The 23,386-nt window shown below is 51.2% G+C and overlaps 1 protein-coding gene across 2 annotated transcripts in view; it reads left to right on the top strand.

The window, feature by feature from the left end:
- Positions 1-7,805: 7,805 nt before the first annotated feature.
- Positions 7,806-23,386, top strand: part of SSH1 (slingshot protein phosphatase 1) — a 56,224-nt gene continuing 40,643 nt past the window's right edge. For both annotated transcript variants that reach the window (XM_032847430.1, XM_032847431.1), the window contains exons 1-2: positions 7,806-7,935; positions 12,794-12,834. In XM_032847430.1, coding sequence (XP_032703321.1) covers positions 7,867-7,935; positions 12,794-12,834 — 110 coding nt within the window. In that variant the 5' untranslated portion in view covers positions 7,806-7,866. The remainder of the gene's footprint in view (positions 7,936-12,793; positions 12,835-23,386) is intronic.

The raw sequence follows: 23,386 nt of genomic DNA on the forward strand, positions 1-23,386 counted from the left end.
TTCACTGGAATTGCATTTGATTTAATAGAGAGAGAGATATGGATAATCCTACTATAATAAGTCTTTTCAACAAAAACAGGCAACTTTTTCCAGGGCGCCTGACTGGCTCAGTCAGTGGAGCACGTGACTCCTAATCTCGGGGTTGTGTGTTTAAGCCCCACACTGGCATAGAGATTACTTTAAAAATTATTATTTTGGGGGGTGCCTGGGTGGCTCAGTGGGTTAAGCCTCTGCCTTCGGCTCAGGTCATGATCTCAGGGTCTTGGGATCGAGTCCCGCATCGGGCTCTCTGCTCTGCAGGGAGCCTGCTTCTCCCATCTCCCTGCCTGCCTCTCTGCCTACTTGTGATCTCTCTCCCTCTGTCAAATAAGTAAATAAAATCTTTTTTACAAATTATTTTTTTTTAAAGAAAATGTTTCCATCTCTCCATGTATGTCTCCTTTTTTGTTCTTTGGTAGCTTTCTAACTCCTCATACTTTTCTTCCAAAACTGGGATTTTGTCTTATACTATACGGTGACCTACTTCCTCTCCCCCACTGCCGACTTCATATTTTATGAAAATCTGTCTGCAGTAGTGCATTGTTTTATGACATATTTTTCTTTTTTTTTTTAAGATTTATTTATTTATTTATTTATTTGACCGATAGAGATGACAAGTAGGCAGAGAGGCAGGCAGAGAGAGAGAGAGAGAGAGAGGAGGAAGCAGGCTCCCCACTGAGCAGAGAGCCCGAAGCAGGACTCAATCCCAGGACCCTGGGATCACGACCTGAGCAGAAGGCAGCAGCTTAACCCACTGCGCCACCCAGGTGCCCCATGACATATTTTTCTATGGCTGCTATATTCATTTTCTGTGGCTGTATAACAAATGACCTCGTAATTTAGCAGCTTAAAACAATAAACATGTATTATCGTATCTTTTCAGTGGGTCTGGAATCTGGAGCAGCTCTGCCAGATGGTTCTGGCTGCGTCTCTCTCTCAAGTCCCATCCGGGATGTTGGCCACAGCTCTAGTCTTACTGAGGGCTTGAATGGGGCCTGAGGGTCCACTTTCAAGGTGGTTCAGTCATGTGGGTGGTAGGTTGGTGTTGGTGGTTGACCTCAGTTCCCTGCCCTGGAGGACCTCTCTCCAGAGGGCTGCTGGAGTGTGTCCTCATGACGTGAGCTCGCTTCCCTGAGAGGGAGTGATCCAAGGGACAGCAAGATGAAAGCCACGGTATTTTGTATGACCTCGCCTCAGAAATCATGCACTGTCACAGCTGTGATGACACAGGTCAGCCCTATTCATTATGGACAATGTTCCACGGGGGGGGGGGGTACCAGGAGATGGGGATATGGAGGGCCTTCTAGGAGGGCCATCATATGCAGATACCCCCATTGGGAGCATTCCCCTCCTGAGAACATTTAATCCCTCTGTCTCACAAGCTGAGGTTCCAAGGCCCAGGAAGGGTCAGCATGGACATAGAGGGTGTTGCCTGTGAATGACACACTGAGGAGCCTTGGGGATGCCTGGAGGCAGGCAGGGCCTCCCCACCTAGCAGAGAAAACCCATAGGTTGAAGCAGGAAGTAGGTAGAGGAAGGGAGCCTCTAGCTAACATCCAGGAACACTGGACTCTGAGGCTGCCTGGCTGCCGGTGCCCATCAACCCGCCCAGCGAGACACCTTGACCAGAAGTGCTGGATACCACCCATTGCCAGATCCATCCCTGGACACCACCCCGTGACTGAGGCTTTGGGTCTCAGAACACCTGCACAGGGGAGCACATCCAAACTATTACCTCTTGGGCTAAAAGGGCTGACAACCTGTACGTGGCGCCTGGGGGCTGGTTGGCCTGGGTTCGAAGACCAGCTCTGCTTGGAGTTTCAGTTTCTGCACCAGGGAAATGACAATATTAGTTGTATTCATTTCCTTGAGCTGCTGCCACAAAGAACCACAGGCCACGTGGTTTACGTAACAGAAATCTGTTGCCTCGTGGCTTTGGCTGCCAGAAGTCTGCAATCAGGCTGTTGCCAGGCTTGGCTCCTTCTCAGGACCGTGGGAATCTGTTCCATGCTCCTCTCCTAGTTTCTGGTGGTTTGCTGGGGACCTCGGGGTTTCCCTGGCTTGTGGCAGCATACCTCCAACATGGCAATTTCCCTGTGTATCTCCGTCTGTGTCCGGATTTCCCATTTCCATAAGGACACAGTCACATCGGATGAGGGCCCACCCCAAGGACCTCATCATCATTCGATCATCAGCAGAGACCCTGTTTCCAAATCAGGCCACATACGCAGGTCCTGACGGGGAGGACTTCGATGTCTCCCTGGAGAGGACAGAGTTCAACCCGCTACATGAGGTAACATGAACAAACCGAACAGCTCCCTATTCTTTTGACACACCTGGTGGGGTTCAGTCCTCACAACCAACCCGTGAAATAAATGAGTGCTGTCATTCTTATCCCCATGTTACAGAGGAGGAGGGTGAGCCTCCAATGATGGACGCGTCTGATCGGGAGATCTGTAGCTCCTAAGTCAGGACGCTGGGTTGAACCCAGCAGATCCCAACGTCTCTCTACCTCCCTGGTGGGCTTGTCATGTGTTCCTTCTGCCCAAATGTCACCTTGTCCAGAGCTTTCCCTGATCACTCGCCTAAACAACCATCCTCATCACCCTTCTCCCCTTGGTCTGCTTTCTTTTTCTTTCAAACCCTTTTCACTACTTGACATCCTATTTCATTAATCTGACCTTTATCTGTACCTGCCTTAGGCTAAGAAATTTGCCGATATTTATTTAAGCAAGAGATATTTCCCATGTATCATAGCAAATATATTTGTTTATATGTTGTTTGGCTCTATCCCCCTCCCCAGCTTGACTGAACACCCTCAATACAGAGTGACTGTTCCATTCACTTGTGAACCCCAAATTCCTATGGACAGCAGAGACACTCCATACACACCTGTTGAATGAACTGAGTAAATGAGAAAGTGATACAATATCCAGAAAGTGTCTGGTATATACTGCATTATGACATTATAATGATTTTTTTTTCTTACAGTATATATGCAGGTAGGTTTTCATATTCATTGTCTATGACTGCTATCCCTGATTACCAGAAACATAGTGGCTTAAAACTACAGGAGATTTTTTTCTCTTGTAGTTCTAGAGGCTAGAATTCTGAAATCAGGTAGGGCTGAGTTCTTCCGGAGACAGTGAGTAGAGAATCCATTTGCTTGCCTTTTTCTGCTTCTAGAGGCCTTGGCTCAGGGTCTTACTTACATCCCTCCAACCTCTTCCTTTTGTTGTTAGGTCTCTTTCAGCTCACTCTGATCCTGCTACCTCTTTTTTTTGTTTGTTTGTTTTAAAGATTTTTTATTTATTTTGACAGACAGAGATCACAAGTAGGCAGAGAGGCAGTCAGAGAGAGAGAGAAAGAAGGAAGCAGGCTCCCAGCAGAGCAGAGCCCGATGCCTGGGATCATGACCTGAGCCGAAGGCAAAGGCTTTAAACCACTGAGCCACCCAGGAGCTCCCTGCCACCTCCTTCTTATAAAGACGTTTGGGATTATATCAGGGCCACTTGGATAAACCTGGATACTCTCCCCATCTCAATAGCCTTAATTTAATCGCACCTGCAATATCCCTCTTACCAGGGTCAGGTAACATATTCACAAGTTCTGAGGATTGGGATACAGACATTTTTTTTTTTGAAGGGTCATTATTTAGCCTACCGAAGCTTCATTACCTCTGAATTTCAATTCCCAATAATTAAAGAGGAATTGCAAATTAGTTTGCCCTAAGGGGCACCTGGAAGGGTCAGTGGGTTAAGCTTTAGCCTTTGGCTCAGGTCATGATCTCAAGATCCTGGGATGAGCCCCTCCACCACCTCCCGGCTTCCTGCTCAGCAAGGGAGGCTGCTTCTCCTTCTCCCTCTGCTCCTTCCCCACACCCCCAAGCCTGTGTTCTCTCATTCTCTCCCTCTAGCAAATAAATAAATAAAATCATTAAAAATAAAAAAAATAATAATAAACTAAAAAGGGAATGGTCCATAGAGTTCTGGAAAGACCTCTGTCTTGCACTCGAAAGCAGAAAACACGATCTTGGATACCAGCTTCTGCTCCCTAGCTATGTGACCTTGGGTGTGTGACTTGACAACTCTGTGCATCAATTTCCTCAGCCATGAAATAAGGATCACAACAGTAGTGACAAGAAATAAAGAAAGCAGCCCAACCCAGAAAGAATACTGAGGCCATAGCAGCACAAAGAAGGGGCACCTAATCCAGCCTCCTTCAGGGAAGGCTTCCTGGAGGACGTGAGCCTGCAGCCTGAGTGGGGGCAGTCACGTGTTAATAAACTGTGTCCCCAGCACACACACAAAGCATTTTGCATAGCACCTAGCAGACAGCAAATAACTCAACAAAGTATTGTTTTTAATAGCGGAAAATAGCTTTCACTTCTTCTTTCCCCTATCACCCCTCTTAGCGCCAAGGTTGAGTCAAGCCCCCAGACCGTTTGCACAGGAGGTTAGAGTGACCAGAATTTGAAAGACAGAATCAAAGCAGGCTCTCTCTTTCTGTGTGTCCAATAAATAAAAGTCTTTAAAAAAAAAAAAATCAAAGCATAAAAGTTTCCCTCTGTGCCTTACTGTGGTCTGGAGGCAAAAGGAAAAATCAGTAATACAGTACTGACCCTGTCTTTATTTAAAATGTTGATATTTTGTTCATCATGGATTTTGGCATCAAGTTTGATTCCCGAATATGTTGCATGAAAATATTTTTCAGGTTACTTACTGAGGTGGGTTTTTATTTGTTTGTTTTTTGGTGCCCCCTTAAATTTTGTGTCCTCATCTTGGTCCCAGCCCTGCCCCTGAGGTTTTTTTTAGGGACCATGTGACAAGACAGGGATACTTATGACAATGCCCAGTGACACTTGCTCTGTCTTCAGGGATAGAATGGGGGTTATGGGATCCTGGAAAGGACCCTGAACTTGCACCAGAGGCTGTCTTTATGATAAACTGGGTGGAAGAGAGTAGAAGGAAGAGTGGAGGGACGACTTGACTTTTGTGTAGGTAGTGGTTCTCAAACTGCAATCTCCAGACTGGGATCTTTAGCTTCCTCAGGGAATTGTTTAAAAATGCAAGATTTCCAGCCTCCCATGAAAACAGTGCACCAGAAACTCTAGAGGTTGGGGCCTAGAAGTCTGTGTTTTCTCCAGGGAATTTTCAAACACTTGACTTTAAAAAAATGCTAGTGTTGGGGCACCTGGGTGGCTCAGTGGGTTAAGCTTCTGCCTTCGGCTCAGGTTGTGATCTCAGGCTGCTGGGTCAGGTCCTGATCTCAGGCTCCTGGGGCTCTCTGCTCGGTGGGGAGTCTGCTCTTCCCTTCCACCCCCGCCTGCCTCTCTGCCTACTTGAGATCTCTCTCTCTATGTCAAGTAAATAAATAAAATCTTAAAAACAAAACAAAACAAAACAAAAAAACACGACACGTTGGCAAAAGTCTCTGAACCCTAATGCCCCACATCGCTTTTGATTTTGGCTCAGGTCATGATCCCAGGGTCCTGGGGTCTAGTCCTGTATTGGGCTCTCTGCTCAGCGGGGAGTCTGCGTCTCCCTCTCCGGCTTGTGCTGTCTCTGTCTCTCTCTCAAATAAATAAAATAAAAATAAAAAAATACCCCCCCAAATCCATAATCCACTAACTGTAATGTTGACATAAAAGAAAAATAAATCATAGCAAAACTCATATTTCAGTATGTAAATACTTGGGTACAACTTCCCAGAACACAGGAAAGTCTCAGAAGCTTGCGTCTTTTTTTTTTTTTTAAGATTTTATTTATTTATTTGACAAACAGAGATCACAAGTAGGCAGAGAGGCAGGCAGAGAGAGAGAGGAGGAAGCAGGTTCCCCGCTGAAAAGAGAGCTGGATGCGGGGTTCGATCCCAGGACCCCAGGATCACAACCTGAGCCAAAGGCAGAGGCTTTAACCCACTGAGCCACCCAGGCACTGCTAAGTGCATCTGTTTTTAATGAATATGTTTGGATTGGGAAGTAAGATATTCATCATTCAACTGACTTTTGTCCCTAACTTTGTGTTATAATTGATATTTTATAATAAACCCTAAAAAGTATGACCATTGGTCAGCCAAGATCACAGCGACAAAATCAAACGTGCTGGGTCAACTACTCTAATATTAGGAGTAGTGCTGGCATCCATAAATTTTTCCCAGATGGTAAAAAACTCCAGACAAAGCTCTCCAAGTATACTTTTCCCTCTATTTAAACATAGTTGCATTTCTGAAAATTCAATGAAAGAGACTTTGTGTTGGTATCTAAAGGAGTTAGGTTCTAGCTCCACAGAATTATGAATGGGTTTCTCACCGACACAAGGTCAAGGTCGGTGGGAATGGAGCAATTATCTGGGTGTACTCTCCAGTGCATTGCAGGACATTTAGTATTCCTGCCTCCCACCCTCTAAATGTCTGTGGCCTTCCAGTCCCCATCAGCAAGACAACCAAAAATATCCTATGATTTAAAAAAAAAAAAAAAAGTTTCTTAGGGGCTGAAATGCCCCCACCGAGAACCACCTTTAATATGAATGTTGCTGAGCCGGATCCCAGGAATCAGCAGGGGGTTGCAGCCCCTGGATCTGGGGGAGGGGTCCAGGGGGCTGCCCGGGTTTGTGGTTGGGCTGTGAGCTGGCTGGTGGAGCGCTTTGCTACAATGCAGGATTGGACCATGCTATTTGTGGGTGCTAGTGCAGTGTGCATGTAGAGACAGAAGAGGAGGGCTTTTCGGAAACCAAAGAGAAGCTTCCTATCACTGAATGGAACCAGTACCACTAGACTGCTACGGTACTCCACCTCTTCATCCCCATACTGGTCACATCCCCCCAAGAGGGCCGCCCAGCCCCTTCCCTGGTCTCCATTAAACCCTCTGCCACACAGTCCATTCTCTGCCCGGGAGCCTAGAGCTTCCTAGAGCGCACCTCGATGTGCCAATCTTTTCTTGCTTCCTTCACTAGGCCCTGGCCTCTGATCGACAAACAGCCTCCTTCCAGTTTCCGGGCTTTTGTGCAGGCGGTGTTCCCCCTCAAGCCCCAGGGCTCCCTGCCCTCCCGTCACCCGTTAATCCTGCTCTTCCGTCAGGCCTCGGAGCAAATACTCTTTTCTCAGAAAAGCCTTCTCTGATTTCCCAAGGAGTTGGCTGGGTTTATGGCCACATAAGATTCATACAAAAAATAGTAGCAAGATAACTTTTAAACGTGCCTAGCAATTGGATTCACTCCTGTAAAATCCCTGAAGACGGGCCCATTCTCTCTGGCACACTGTTGACTCTTCCGTGCCTGACACTTAGAAGGTGCTCAGCATTTCACAAATGAATGAATTTCTGCAGACTGCCGGTCTGCGAGTTTATTTCCTGGACCCTGCGTCACCCTGCCTGCGCAGTAGCGGGACCTCGGTTTCCCCGTCTGCGCCGCGGGAGGGTGTCCCGGGGAGACGTGCCCGCGGGGGCGCGCGGCCCCGGTCCCCAGGATCTAGGGTCCAGGGGCGCGGGCGGGGGCGTGCTTGCTGAGCGTGCGGGGTGGGACGTGACGGCCCGCCCGGGGCCTTCCGCGGTCCACCGCCGCCGCAGCAGCTTCGGGCTCCCGCGCCGCGCACGCGCGCCACCCGGAGCCCCGCCTCCCCGCTCCCCCCGACCCAGGGGGCCCGGCGCGCGCCGGCGCGGGAGGCAGGGGGCGGGGGTGGCGGACGCCGAGGGGGAGGGGCGGGCCCGGCCCGGCTCGGCCCGGCCGCCCGAGCGCGGCTGCTGGAGCGCCCCGGGCCCGGCCCGGGCGGCGGCGGCGGCGGAGGCTCTAGCCCGAGGCCTCGGCGGCGCCCTTGCGCTGCACTGCAGCCATGGCCCTGGTGACCCTGCAGCGCTCGCCCACGCCCAGCGCCGCCTCCTCCTCGGCCAGCAACAGCGAGGTGAGCCCCGGGCCCACGGCCCCGGCTCGGCCGAGCAGCTGCAGCTCCAGGCCTGGGCCCCGAGTGCGGGGCGGGGGGCGTCCGGGCCTGCGGGGGAGGGGCCCCGCGCTGCGACCCTGCCTTGGGCAGTCGGCCTGGGTTACTGTGCGGGGGACGGAGAGTGTCACCCCGTCTGGGGGTGGCTGTGTGTGCAGCTGTGACCTTTGTGTGGGGGGTGACTTTCCGCGAGACTGTACTGCGGCTGTGACCTCTGTCTGGGGGTGACTGTGTGTAGCTGTGTGTGTGATCCCCGTCTGGGGGTGACGGTGTGGGAGACTGGCTGTGCCCCTGGGACTCCTAACGGGTGACTGGGAGATGCTGGTTGTGAGATCTGTGGTCCTGGGGTTGGTCTAGGCCCTCTCCCCCTGTGCCTGACTGTGTATGTGAGTTTGTGTGTGACTGTGGCCTGTCTCCTGGGAACCGTGCCTGCCTGATGCTGTGACAGAGGCCCCCCGGGGGTGCCCCTGTGAATGTTTGAGATTGTTTCCCTCGACTGCATTCCCCTGGAGGTCTGCCTCTTGGTGTGAGTGGCTGGCCTGTCGGGTGCCCTTGTCACTGTGTGACAGTGACTGAGTGAGCTCAGGGCGCCCTGTGACTGGGTGTCTTGTCTTTGTGTGAGTCTGGATCTTCCTTTTTGTGATATCCTTTGAGACTGCATGTTTGTGTTTATCTGGCTGTGTGGCTGGGGGCGATTCTGGGTTTTACTGTGGTTGCAGGGGTGCATTCTGGTGACTGAGAACACATCGCTGCACCCTGACGGTTTCTGTGCCTATCTCTGCCATCAGGCCTCTGTGGGCCGGCTCCTCGCTCCGGGGTAGACTGGGGAATGGGTCTTCTGAGTGGGCAGTTGGCCTGGGCTGCACTTGGGGCCTCAGGGTACTGTAGGGCTGACTCTCTCGTCCCCCTTCTCTTGGAGAACTGTTTATGGCCTCTGGTCTCAACTCCTATCCATGGCAAGGCCGAGAGTTGGCCTGAAGACAGAGAAGCTGGAGGAGGAGATTGGGAAGTGTTTAGAGAAGGGAGAGAAGGCTGGAGGAGGGGCCTGCAGTCCCAGGAAGTGGCCTGGCAGCTCTAAGCCCTCCAAGCCCCTTCTCTGTGGGGGAGGTTGACAGATAACACGGAAAGGTTTGTGTGAGAGAAGAGGAACTGGTTTTGGTGCAGGCCTATTTGTCCTGCAGGCCCCGGGTGGCTCTTCTGCCTGATTTTGCTAGGAGCCTCTGGAACATTTTCAGAGTGGCAGTAAGGGTGGACACCCCCCCCCCGACAGCCCCCTCCTTTCCTGGAGAGGCCATTCATGAGTTACCTTGTCTGCAGACAGGATTCTCCTCATCCTTCCTCTGCGAGTCAAGTGCAGGGAAAAGGACACTGGTGGCCAGTTGCCTACAGCTGAGACTTGAGGCTACAGTGGCTTTTTTCCTCACCACACAGATACCTGTTCTCCTCCATCATTGTGATTACCACTAGCTTGCAGTTTACAGAGAGTTTCCTTGCACTTGACCTCAGACTGCCTTCTCAACAGTGAAGTGAGGCAAGGGTTGGACTTCAGTAAGGGCTTGTACACAGGGCCCCTCAGCCTCGGTTTCGGATTCTAAACTCCATGTTCCCTGCGTAGCTCACACCTGATCTATTCCTGTCGGAGACACATTTTTTAAAATTTCATGTTATCTTTCAGCTGAGATATAATCCACATATCATCCGTTCACCATTCCTTGGTATATGATTCAGTGACTTGGTACCTTCACAAGGTTGTGCAGCTGTCCCCACGACCGGGTGCTAGAAGTCTTCATCACTTTGAAAAAGAAGCCACGTGCCCCTTAGCCACCACCTGCAGCCCCCTTCTCAGCACCCCCACCCTGCTCTCACCAAACTCTAGGTTCCCACTGATCTACTTGCTGTTCCCATAGATGTGCCCGTTCTGGGCATTTCGTATGAACACAATCCTACAATATGTGACCCTTTGTGTCTGGCTTTTGCCACTTAGCATGATGTCTACAGAGTTCATCTATGTCGTAGCACAGATCAATACTTCATTGCTTTTTATTGCCAAATAATGTTCCATTCGGTGGATGTATCACATGTTTTTTGGACATTTGGGTTATCTCTATGAGACACATTTCAAATTATTATATAGAGCATTACTTTTACCAAGTGCCAGTGACCCAGTAAACATGAGAATAAAACTCAGCCACCTTTTTTTTTCCCCCAAAGATTTTATTTATTTATTTGAGGAAGAGAACACAAGCAGGGTTGGGGTGGGAGAAGCAGACTGAGCAGAGTCCGACATGGGACTTGATCCCAAGACCCCAGGATCATGACCCGAGCTGAAGGCAGAGGCTCAACCCACTGAGCCTCCCAGGCGCCTTGGCCTCATTTCATTGGCTGTTAATAGAGCAGCAGCATCAGTTGCCCAGTAAACTAGCCGAGGTTGGGATGTTCCCTAGAAGACGAGGCTTGCTTTCAAATGGGGTGAAGCAGGAAGAAGCAAGACAGTATGGAGAGAGCAGGCACGTGCATGTGAACTCAGGAGACCTGGGTCCAGGCCCGTCCGAGCCTCAGGTCTGACCTTCCCTGGACCTCAGCTCCTGCGAAAGGGCTGGCTTCCCTCCTATGTGAGTCCTTGGGCATGTATAGCTTTCTTCCTTAGGAAAACTGACTGCACGTTACCTCCATTTCATTTCCAGGAATCCCAGAGAATGACCAAGAATTAAATGTCTTTTTGAGGCCTGTACCCCTAAATCACTTCCTCTCTCCTCGAAATGCACCTCCTCCCCTGAGTCAGACTCAGCCCCGCTGACTCAGCTGACTCAGCTGGTTTAGCGTGGGAACAGAGAGGGAGATCAGCCTGCCCAGCAAAGCAGTTCTCCTCTCTTAGTTTTTTCTCCCTGCCCCCACCCCATCTTTAATTATCTCATTTATGTCGCTTTCCTGTTAATATTATCTCATTCCTTTGCGAGAACAAGCAGAAAGCCCCACAGCAAATAAATCAATAACTTTCAGGAATGGATTGGAACATTGTTATTTTTGACAAATGTTCAAGGTGACTCATTTTTATGGGCAGATCTCCAGAGTCTTTTTTTGGCCGAAGGGAGGGGGGACGCAGAGGAGGGGGTCGGGCGTGGTGTGTTGGGGTTAGATCAGGATCAGGGTTTCTCAGCCTTGCCACTGCTCATGTTGGGGCCAGAAAATTCACGGTCGTTGGTCGTTGGGGGTGGGGGGGTGTTGTCTTGGGCATTGTGGCGTATTTAATGTAACCCTGTCCTCCACCCCCAAGATGCCAGTAGCATCCTCTCGAAAAAGGCTCCAGACATTGCCCAGTATCCCCCTATTGAGAAAAATCATCCCCAGTTGAGGACCCCTGGGTTAGACCCAGCATTGTCTTCTAAGTGGTTGTGTGAGTTGTTTGTGCTGCGCTCAGGGACAGAAGCTCATGGTCCTGTGGTCAGCACAGCCTCACCTGATGGGTTCCGTTTCTCCTTTGCCCATGGGGTAGGGAGCGTGAGAAAACCAAGTGACTGGCCACCAGTGCCCGCCGCTGCACGATGCTGTACATAGAGTATCTTCATAACATTTAGGGACCCCGGGACTCTCCACTGTCCCCCTCTTTCTTCGTTGTGAGACTGCCCCCCCTGTTCTGTGCCCCTTGCTCCACAGGCCCCTTCCCACGTGAGCTCCTCACCCTTTTCCCATTACTGCGGACTCCTGCCTGGTCTCTGTCCTCATTCAGCCTTGCATCTCTCCCAGGGATCGCTGCTTTCCAGGTTTCTCTTTCCTCTTCAATGGGCTCCTCTGTGGAACATCAAAACATGCCAGGTCCCAGCGGTGCAGAGTTGTTGGGGGGCGGGGGTGTTTTCTTATTTCAGTTTTCTCATTGAAAGCGAAAAAGAAAAAAAAGAAAAATTGCAATCAGGGCTTAAGTCCCTGTTACTTGTAGATTCTAACCCTCTTGGCCTTTAAACTTTTAGAATATATTAAATGTCCGTTTCTTTTGCTTATACAAATAAACCAATAGCCTAGAAAGTTTTATGTTAAACATTTAAGCCTTTTGGGGAACCACCAAGAGCTTTTGAGACCCACAGACAGACGGGCTGCTCCTGGCCCCCTTCCATGGTGAAAGGCTTGCCCAGAATGATTTTTCTTTTTTCTTTTTTTTAAAACCCATGTGTTGGAGCTGAAAATGATATTGATCACTCAGTTATTACCTGGCTTGAAGGAGGAAATAGATTCCTCTTAAAACATCACGCCCTCCCCTCCCCCCCCACCGTTAAAAAAAACAGGGTGAGGGGGCGCCTTGGTAGCTGAGTGAGTTAAGCGTCTGCCTTAGGCTCAGGTCATGATCCCAGGGTCTTGGGATGGACCCCGCACTGGGCTCCCTGCTGAGCAGAGAGCCTGCTTCTCCCTCTGCCTGACGCTCCCCCTGCTTGCGTTCGCTGGCAAGCTCTCTCCGGCAAATAAATAAAATCTTTAAAAAGACAAAACAGGGTGAGATCGCAAACCACCGTGGAAAGTTGAGATGAGCGTGTGGGTGAGCAGGGCCAGGTAGGAGTGTCCAGTGAATAGGAATCAGCGCGGGACACTGTGGAAGGAATGTGGATAAATGCTGGGAAACCTGAAAAGTCCCTCCATGGAAAGTTCTCAGCGGGACGAGGGCGGGTGGAGCAGGGTTGCTGAGGAAAGGGTGCGACCCTGTGGATGGAGCCAGGTTTCCTGGACATCTGTGTCTCTGTCAGGCATCAGAGCAGAAAACGTGAGACTTGTGTCTGTGTGTGAGGCTCGTTGCTAGTGGCGTCTGTGGTGTGACACTGTCTTTCTTTCTCCGCAGTTGGAGGCTGGCAGCGATGAAGAGCGAAAGGTAAACCTCAGGTAAGCGGCCTCGATTTTCGTTCCTGAGTCTTTCTCCCAAGCAGGTTGAAAGACTCTTGTTCCTTTCTGGAAGGGAGAACCCTCGGAAGAGAGGATACACCGGTGCGTTCAGTGAGAGCTTTAAAAATCACACCGCAAGCATGTACAAAGGTAGCGCGTCCACGTTCATGAACATGTTTAACCATCAGGAGCTTTCATAACGTTGTATAAAATTTCGAAAAGAAGGAAGGTCGTTGCCAGGATTCCACCGCCCTCCTCGCTTCCCCACTTTGAACATCTTTAGAGACTTCCTTCCAGATTTTCCCTTTCTGAAAAAATACTCTTTGTCTCGTGCTCTTGCTTTTCCCTCCGGCTCTTGGTACGGTGTCCTGCGGTAAGCCCGTTGCTGATTTGAAACAGACGTCCCACCTCCTGGGTTCAAGGTGGGTTTTTTTTTTGTTTTGTATTTTTGGGGGTTTTTTTGTGTGTGCCTGTGCAAAATCTTGCGGGATGCTCCGTTAAAAATAATTCCTCAGGCTCTAGTCCTCAGTTGCTGTAGTCACTAGCAGACCCAAGGGCATTTTTATTTTTCTTTGCCAAAAACGAAGGCCTTCTTTTGGGTATTTTGTTTACAGAAGATTTAGTTCTCCATTACATAATATATTCTTATTATATAATATATTGTACCCTAAGGCACCAGTCTTAAATTCAGACTTTTATAGTCTAAAAAAGTAAATGGAGTTTCAAGGATATTGTTCTTTGCCGGGGGAAAAAATCTGTTTCATATTGTTAGGAAGAAGAACACCAATTGGGAAAGGGAATGTGTGTTCAGAAACTGGGGTCTGCCATTCATTACCTAGAGCAGGATGTTCTCTGGTTAAACTCACAGGTCTTTGAAGGTTCATGTCTTTGGGTGAAAGGAGGGAAGACATTCACTTTTATTGTGGCATACAGTATTTGTAAAGATTTTATGTATAGGGAAATAATGGCCCGGAAAAATCAGAGAGGTCTTATTTCAGGCGCTGGGTCCTCATTTTAATGATACCTTTGGGGATGATGATGGATTTTCCCTGTCCCTGGGGTGTTGGGTTGCTCGGGGTTTGGGTTAGGGCTTAAAGGCTGGAATCAGCCGGACTCCCAAGTGGGGGCAGTCACGGGCTGTATTTTATGTTTTCGAGCTTGGCTCTCTGGGTGGAGGCAAAGAGGGGAGGAAGTGGAAGTCCACTCTATGGAGGCTCTTTGGGGGAGGAAGTGCTGGAAGAAGGGCTTGCTGACCACCGTGGAGGCCACAAGGGGGGCTGTGTCTACAGGTGCATCTCCTACCCCAAGCCTCCCTCCAGTGCTCCCCTGGAGTGGGAGTTTCTTCCATCCCTGAGGCCTGCCCTTGGCAGGGCTTATGCCCAGGAGAAAGTATTTAGCTGTCTCACTTAGATTGTCTTTGGTGCAAAGAACTACTTTTTTTTTTTTTTTTTTACCAAACTGCCCTTACTTAGCGGACAGCATAGTGTTTGGAATTATTTCATTTCAGAACTCACAAGTAGCAGTGATGTGCAAATGTGAGTACCTGGCAGCCAATACAGGCCCTTTTTCTGCACAGTTGGGAACTGGAGAGGACCTCACAAGGGGGAGGGAAGTCACCTCTGCATATTGCCATATTCACTCCTCTCAGCTGTGCCAGGAGGGGTTTTTTCCCAGTTTACGGGGAGGAGCCTGAGGCCCAAGGTTGCGCGTGGCAGGTACTAAATTTGAAGCGAGGCCTTTGTTGCCTCCCACACCTGTATTTGTCATGGGATGCCCCGACCCTGGCATTCTGGAGACCGGTGCCAGGACCAGGACTGAGGAGCCCTGCTGACTTTGGGTGGTGTCCCCTGGATGTGTGCTGACCATGGGAATCCCTTGTCACTGCCCCCAGCAGGCCTCCCCCCATGCCCTTGTGAACGCTGGGAAACCCTGGCCTGGAACCGGGAATCTGGGCTCTGAGCTTATCCTCTTGGGTTCCCCTCTTAGTCCCTCTTCCCCCACCTTGACATTTTCCCCCCATTTTTAGGCAGACAACACCGTCCTGCTTTCTAAGTGTTGTAGCCACACAGGAGAAATTCTGGTGTTCTGGTTTAAGCTTTGACTGCATCTCATTCGTGGCTGTGTGTTGATTTGCATTTTCAAGCCTTTGTTTCCAGGCTTTTAGAAGAAGTACTAATGGAATAGTCCGTTGTGTTTGCTTGTCTGGGGAAGAGGGGATTTCTCCATGCTTCAGATTGGTTCTGAAGAGTTGCTGGCAGGCAGGAAGCCTGGGGTTAGCAGGATACTCCTTTCCCCACTCCCCTCTGTCCACCCTTCATTGAAAGCTTTCATCTTTCGGTAGTTCTCTTTGACTCAGCCATGGCCAGGAAATGGCTGAGTCACATGGGCGGGTCTTCTGGGCCTCAGCTGCTCCTCTTCCCCAGTTTCCCCTAGTGGCCCCATAGCTCAGGTCCTTATCCCTCCCCTGTCCTGTGTCAGTTGTTATCCAAGCCACCCTCCTTCCCACTCAGGTTTCCATCCCCACCGTCAGATGGACACGGTCTCAGAGCACTCCTGTGCCTCTTGCTCTGGTCCCATCTTGCCTGCTCTCCACCTTCCCCCTCCATGGCTGCCCCATCCTCTCCCCACTGCCGCCCCACTCTTGCATGGGTTGTGTTTATCCCACTCCCTGGCCAGGCTCTTTCTTGAAGCCAGTTCCATTTCCTGCCGGGCCAGCTCAGTGGTCCTGCCCCCAGACGTTTGTGACTTCCCTCTCTCTGGCGGGAAGCCCTTAGCTCACCTCTGTGGGCCACGTGGCTCCACCCTACGTGGCAGGTGCATGTGCTTTTGTCCCATCCCTCACCAGCGGCGGTGCTCCCCTTAGGGACGGGGCCTTAGTTCCCTGCTTGGGCATGACATTTCAGCTGCTGCAGTATGTTAGCTTTGTCCTGGCCCTGCAGTGCAGTGTGTCCCTGGATGAGAAAGAGCAAGGTGTGGAGGAGACAGCGGGGGTTTGGACACAAGGCAGGCGTACATTCACAGTCTGGCTCCTACCTGAGCCGCTGAGCTCCTTTGCCTCTGTGCCTTACTACACTTCCGTGGGTCTCTTTCGTTCCGTCTGTCAAACACATACAACTCGGACCTTCTAGGGTCGTGGAGGGGCTGAGTCGGGGCTCCCTGCATGGAGCCCGGCTCATGACAGGCTGAAAGAGCCATCACGACGTTTGGTCCTCGTGAGATGTTCGCATTCGTGTCAGTTCACAGCCCAGACTTAGCTGGACTTCCTGCAGGTGCAGTGTCCACTCTGTCACGCTGGGCCCCTGGGAGGGCCGCCACCGGGGACACTCTGTGACCTGGAGCAACCCCGTCCTTTTCCCAGCTGCAGCCCTGTGGGATGCAGACAGCTTCGGGCACACTCCGCAGGGTCAGCATTGTGATTCAGACAGTTTCTCGGAGGACCTTCCTGGGGACCTCGCAGGAGCTAATCACCTCGTGCCCAGAGCGAAGCCAACTAATGCAGAGCGAAGGAGGTCTAGTTCTCCACATTCTCCCCGCTGCCCTCCGCACGGACAGACGGCCGCCTGCCTCCCGCAGTCCCCTTCTGGAAGCTGTGCCGCCCAGCCTGTGGGAATCGGTGAGCAGACGGCTCTGCTGGCAGTGGCTCCTGGCTCCCTCGCCATCCTGGGAGCTGCCTCAGTCTGGCACGAGATGGATGCGTCTGTGCGCCAGGCAGGGCCCCGGGGAGAGAATCTGGCTATGGTTTCCAGAGGGTGGCTCGGGAGTGAATGTTTTTTATTGTTGTTGTTTCCATCCAGAGTTCCCAAGTCAAGCGTATGAAAATGCTCATTAGAGTTCTTTTAATTTTTTTTTGTGCCTCCCCCAAACAAACACGGGGCCAAGGCCGCAGGACTTTGTCTTCTGTTTTATGCGGTGTCCATGCTGAACAGTGACCTCCCTGCACCTCTCCTCTCCGTCCACGTTCCCTTCCCCTTCGGATCTTGACCTGGAATTCCCCAGAGGCCGCCGCTGTCCTGGAGTGTGGTTGTACCTTCCCTCCGTCCCCCACAGCAGCTCCCCATGTCCTCGCTTCCTCGTCTCCATTCAGCACCTTTTATGCCTGTCTGCCATGGGGGTTCCTATTTGCCTTTCTCAGTGGTTTCTTGGGCTGGACTTTCTGGTCCCTGTGGATGGTCCATCCAGTGAAGTCCTTCCAAGGGGCGTCAGGCATCCCCTGTGTCCCAGTTCTGCAGCAGGTCCCTGTATCCGTTAGCAGCCGCTGTGGAACAAGTTAGCCCAAACCTGACAGTCCAAAACAGTTCCCGGTCATGGCCTCGCAGTCGCCAGGGTTGGGAATCGGGACACGGTCCAGCTGGATTCTCCACTTGGGGTCTTCCGTGGCTGTAGTCAAGGCGTTGGCCAGGGCCGGGGTCACACCAGAGCTTCAAGTCCTCGTCCAAGCTTACGTGGTTCCTTTTCCTGCAGCTGTGGAGGTCCTGGTGGCTTGCTTCTTCAAGGCCAACTGGATTATCTGTTGCCACGGACTCTTTTTAACTCACTGAGCCACCCAGGCGCCCCTGCCACCGACTCTTGTAACGGAATGCCGTCGCAGGAGTGACCATCCCATCACCATCGCCTTCACTGTACAGTGTCACCTGCAGGGGACAACTGTCCCATCCCGTCAGGATAGAGGCTCACCCAGGGTGCCTGTGACAGGGGCTGGGATCTTGGGTCTTCTCCGAATTCCGCCCACTGGTCTCAGCCTGTGTGTACATTACATAAAGGTGACGGTGACTGAGAGATGCTCGCAGGGTCGTCAGGAGCACCAGCGAGCCTGCAGGCCTTGACCCGCACGCCAGTGAGTGGCACATTCTTTCTGGTAGGCGCCCACACGCTTGTTCTCACTTTCAGGCTTGGCATCTCTTGGATTCACCCCGACTTTGACTGCCTTGTCCTGTGTTGGCCCCTGCATCTCCCTCCTTGAGCTTCGGCTTTAGGGGATGGCCTGGGTTTGGCTTCCCCTGCCCCACCCGCCGTCCTCTGTCGCCTCACCAGGCAGTGGGCCAGACCTTACACAGCTTGTGGTGTCGTTGGCAGAATTAAATATCATAACTCCGTGAGCCTTTTCACTATTGTAAACTCTGAACAGATGCCCTTTGCCTGTACCTCTTTCGGGGGTCAGCTTCTATAGTGATTTCCTGGCTCTTCCTTTTCCTTCCTCCATGCGTTTTTCTCTTTTCGTATTTCCTTGGGACCAGCTTTGTTGTATATGTACTTAGGTACATAAAGGTTCCCCTGCTGCTAGCAGAGCCGGCTGCCTAATTTGCAGAGCCCGGTGCAGTAGGAAGATGGTAGGGGCCTTTGTTAAAGAATGGTTCAGAATCTCGAGATGGTGAGAGCAGAGCTAATCCTTGAGGCCCTCCTGAGCCTGGGCCCTTGAGTAGCAGGACAGGGCCTCCCTGGCCTCAGCCCTCCCAGCGCCTGGCACACACTGGATGGGCCACTGAGGTGTCACACAGGGACTTCCTCCCATAGAGGAACTCACGGTGCTCTTGGATGACCTACCGGATGCTGAGAACAGATAGCCTTCCTGCCATTTCCCCCTGTAGACACTCTTAGAGCATTCATGGCACCCCTCTGTCCTAACCTTTCTGCTTAGGTGCCACTCACCCAACATATATTTCCTGGCACCTACTCTGTGCCAACCACTATTTCCAGGAGCTGGGAATCGAGCAGTGGACGAGACAGATCTCCAGCCTCAGGGCTGACATTCTTCTGGGGGAGACCAGGCAGTAAGGAAGATAAACTAGAATATGAATAGCGCGTCAGTAAGTACTAGGGAAAGAAAGTGAAGCAGGGACAAGAGGCTCTGGAAGGGAGCCTCCAAACGTGCTCCACTCTGTGAGTCGCCAGATGAGAGTTATTTCCTCTAACATATGCAGACCTCCTGCAAGGAAGGTAGCCATTTTGATTCCCATCCTGTGGACTGGAAGAGTGAACCTTAGCTGGCCTGACTTCATGTGGTATGCAGTGACAGAGGCAAGACCCTCAGGCTCCGTGTCTCTCTGCCTTCAGAACCTGTCCTCGCCCCCCAAATTCAAGAGCCATCTCAGCTATCCCTCCTGCCAGTGGTTCAGAGCTCTCACCAGGAGGCGGAGAGGAAGGAGTCCATCCGGAAGAACTGCCATCTTTGCAGCCATCCTTCCTGCTTGGAGCCTAGCGGCCCTTCTGTGAACTGTGTGCTTGAGCAAGTTGTGGGGACCCCCCGCCGTGTCCCTGAGCCCCACTGAGAGCAAGAATTGTGACACGTCCCCCTTCTCGGACGGTCCCTGGGCAGTCACTGGGCAGAGCCCCTGGGGAATGACAGTACCACTGCCTGTTTCCTGCAGGTGCAGGTGTTGGGTTTGGAATCTTGCCCCATAGGTTATGTCATCACCATAAGCCTCAAGGTGGCTGCCAGCCCCAGCTTAGGAAGCTGCAGCTCGAAACAGCCGGTGGGACGCCAGGGCCAGGGTTTGAATGCAGGTCCCTGTGCTCAGAAACCCGTGTCCCCTCCTTTCTTCCCCGTCTGGTCCCTCACAGGAGAGGGACGCAGTTTTGTGTTGAGCAAATCCTTTCCTGTCCCCATGCCCTGGGCTTTATAGGTACTAGCTCCCCACCGACCCCCACTTTTCAACATTGGGGTACACAGACTTTTAAACTTCTGGAGTTTAACTCAGGTGCTCTCCCTGGTGTGTTGGGACATTTGATTTTCAAATCAGAATTTGCCTTTAGGGCAGGTTAAATTCTTTGTTAGAAAAACTGCCATCTACAGTGGGGACAAATGAGGAGAGAGGAAAAGAGTTCATATGAATCTTGATTCTGTAGGAACTTAATTAAACTTCTTACTAAGTTTAACTTGAAATGAATTTTGCTAGAGTCTAGTAGGTTTCATTAAGCTTTTGAAATACCAGTACTTAGACTTCAGAAGAATGCCACGGGGCCCTGGTCTCTTCCTTCCCAGGCATGGGTGCCCCAGGGGAGTGCATACGGTGTCAGAGTCCATGCTCCGGTGGTACCAGCAATCACGCTGGCACTGGCCGTGAGCAGAACAAAGCTGTGAGAGGGAGTCAGCAAAGCTAGGTTCTGTCCTGAGAGGTGATGTCTGCTGTGCACCCTTAGGCAAGTCACTAGACATCTCTGGGCCTCCACCTACTCCTTTGTAAAGTGAAGAGACGAGATTAGATTGCAGCCCCCAGATGGAGATGAAGAGTCCTCAGACCCATCCTTCTTGGCCTGTGTCCTCGTGTACTTGTCATAGTTCCCTGTAGATTGGTAACAGACTGCCCAGACTTTCCCCTTCATTCCAGGACAGAGGTCAAGGTCATACATTTGTGGGGATCCTAGCCAAGTCAGGGTTATGGTCTGACCCTGACTTGGAGGACACTAGCGTGGCATCTGAGACGAAGCGGACCCCTTGCTTGCACTCCTCAGTGGAGCCCTGGGCCAGCCACACTTTGCTCTCAGGAGGGGGCTTCAAGGGACTCACCTTTGGCGTACCTTGTCCTGTGGTCCGAGCTCAGGATTTGGAGCACTTACTAGAAAATTCCTAAGACTAGGAGAACATCCAAAACTAGTCCTTTTGCTTTGAGGAAGGCTGCAGTAAGAAAACAGGGTTAATCAAAATGGGATTAATCAGAGTCCAGACAGCCATTTTCAAGGCCTGTGAGTGATTGGGCTGGGCGGGGGGTGGGGGGTTGGGGGGCGTGATCTCGAGTCCCACTCTGGGGCGGGATCAGTACTGTGACACATGGGAGGTAGCGTGCCAGTGGGGAAGCCAGCTGGCCCGCCCAGCTGCCTCCCCGGAGTCCGGAGCTGGCAGACTGCCCTGTAAATTACGGAGGTCAAGCCGTCAGGCCTCGAGGTCCAGGTACAGCCCCTGCCCCCGCGCTGCCTGCGTGACTGTGACCTAGGGCCATCCACCTGCCCTCCCCAAAAAGTCCTTCTCCGTCTTGGGGCCCTTGGGAGCCTTAGGGAGAGCCTTTCACTGCCTGGGCATAGTGTGGATACTGCTGGACACATGGTAGCTGTTTGTTTGGTTGGGTTTTTTTCAGCTGTTACTTTCATTGATGGTAGTGCCTGCCAGCCCTGCCTGCTGCCCTTCCCGACCTCCTTCTCCTCCAGATTCCCAGTTTTACCGCAAAAGACCAAAAGGTCAACCCAGTGGAATCCGAAAGGAGAAACCGCCAACGCATGACCTGTTTCCCTCCCAAGTTCTACTGAACCTTGTACCAGACCTTTATCTGGGAACTAGCATGTCTTGTGGGCCTTTATTTTTACAGATTTTTTTTCTTAATGGCTACTTTCGGAGTTATTTTTAAAAGACTTTGTTTAAAAGAAAGCGGTTGCTGTTCGGTGTTAGGAAACGTCTGATGCTCTCGCTACTAGGTGCTGCCCTGCACCGGCGGACATAACTCCCAGTCAGGTCTCGGCACGTGGCTTGGCAAGAGTTCTCAAGGTGTGTTTCCCCAAATCTGGGCCCAGGCGAAATTCCCACAAGGGAGGGACATGGTTTGGAGAGAGCCGGGTGGCTACCCCTTCTGGGTATCACTTGTCATTTCCCACATGTCCAGGCCCGCCTGCTCTGTGCCTGGTCGGTAGCAGCTGGAGGTTTGGGAATGGTTTCTTTAGTCTGGGGTTGAGGCCACAGAACAAGCTCCCTAAAGCAAGAGGGCTCCCTAAAGGGCCTGTTCTCTGGGCCCTGGGCACCCCTGTGCTGACCCTACCATGTGGGGTGGGAGGGACAAGTGTCTCCTAGGAGGCAGCCTAGAAGTAGAGGCAGTTTTTGAGTTATTTGCTTTATTTAACAGTTCAGCCAGTATATATTTAGTGTGTATATACTGGGTTCTGTGCTGAATGCTGGGGTTCTTTGTTGAAGAAAGAGTCCTTACCTACCACAGGCAATGTGGGTATGCTGTGTCTACCACAGCTTTGTCCAAAAGGGATTTGAAATACCTTATAAAATTCAGAGAAAATTAACAAGAAAAGTGGGGCATAGGGAAAATAAGATGAAGCCAGGAGAAGATTTGTATGTGGAATGCATGGTGTAACATTGGTATAGTTACCAGAGAGTGGCTACAGATCTGACTTCAAGCTTCCTAGTGGTCAAAGCAAAGAGAGAAACAAGAGCAGTTGCTTGATTCATGATATTCCTGAAAATACCACCAGGTTAGTTCATTCCTCTGAAGAACACTTCCTGATGGACACCTGTGGGTGTTCCTAAGACAGCCCAGTGTGGTGGGCAGATAAGCAGGTTGTCTTAGGTTTAGCCCTGAGGCCCACAGAGGGAGCTGATGTTATGGGCCCGTCCCACCAATTAACCTGGGTGTTTGTGGTCTGGAGAGGTGAGGTCAGCAGCAGGACTTGGTGCCAAAGCTGCTGGCCGCCCCAAACGTTGCAAACAGGATGCTGAGTCACATCCTGCGGGCCTGTAACGTCCTGACTACATGTGCTCTTCACAATAGGAGACTCGCACGGGCAGGCTGGCCTCCCGTTGTTTCAGAAGTGTGGTCACAAGCCAGAAAATGCTCCAGTTAGGTTTTCGACAGGTCAGAGCTGGGGGTACCCAAGGCCCCCAAACTCTGGACACACAGACACCAGGAGGAAGTGGGAGAGTGGAACTTCCCATCATCCTTTGTGGCCTCTGTCCCGGAAAATGCGGAGAGGGAACAGGGTCTGAGGGCAGGTCGAGGTCTTCATCAATGAGGGTATGAAAGTCTCCAAAAGATGGAAGAGGAAGGCCGTGAAGTATGCCGGTGGCAACAACCCATAGTCTTAAAAGCTTTTATCACCTGCCAATAAAGGGAAATTACAAGCAGTGCTTTCCCAAAGCCCAATTAAGTGGAAATTTTCCAAATAGCTTTTTAGATTTTGAAACAATATAAAACTTACAGGAAAGTTCTCACAAAGAACTTTTTCTGAAACATTTGAGAGTAAAGTTGCTGGCCTGGTGCCCATCACCTTTTGCATACAGGCAGCAGCCTTCTCCTACAAAGTAGACCTTTGATCCTTGACCCTGACACATTACCACCCCCAGAGCCCCATCAGGGTCTGCCCTGCGACTCGACTCGGTAACCTTCTCTGTAATAGAAGGGTCTAGTTCAGGATTGTATGTGGCTTGTAGGCGTCCTGCCTGAGTCTCCGTCATTCCAGCCCATGTCCTCCATCTCCCTTAGACAATCTTATGAATAGGACACTTGTGCAGGGGACAGGCCTGTCGTTTTGTAGACTGTCCCCGAATTTAGGTTGGTATGGTATTCCCCGGAAATCAGATTTGGATGAGGTCTCTTTGGCAGGAATAGCCCAGGAGCAATGCTGTGCACTTTGCCTCCTGCCACACCAGGGGGCACACAATTTCATTTTGTCCCGTTCCTGGTGATGTTCACTTTGGGCACCTTTACTATATGGTTTTTCTTTCCCCCTTTATCCTTAAGAAGTATTTCGTGGGGGCCATACTTGGAAATTATGTTAATCCTATCCGTCTTCAACTTGTCTATTTATATCTGTACAGACTCATGTTTGTCTGTTCTATCCCACG

This window comes from Lontra canadensis, unplaced genomic scaffold, assembly GCF_010015895.1.
Source record: "Lontra canadensis isolate GAN:19392208 unplaced genomic scaffold, GSC_riverotter_1.0 scaffold187, whole genome shotgun sequence".
NCBI classification, from domain to species: Eukaryota; Metazoa; Chordata; class Mammalia; order Carnivora; family Mustelidae; genus Lontra; species Lontra canadensis.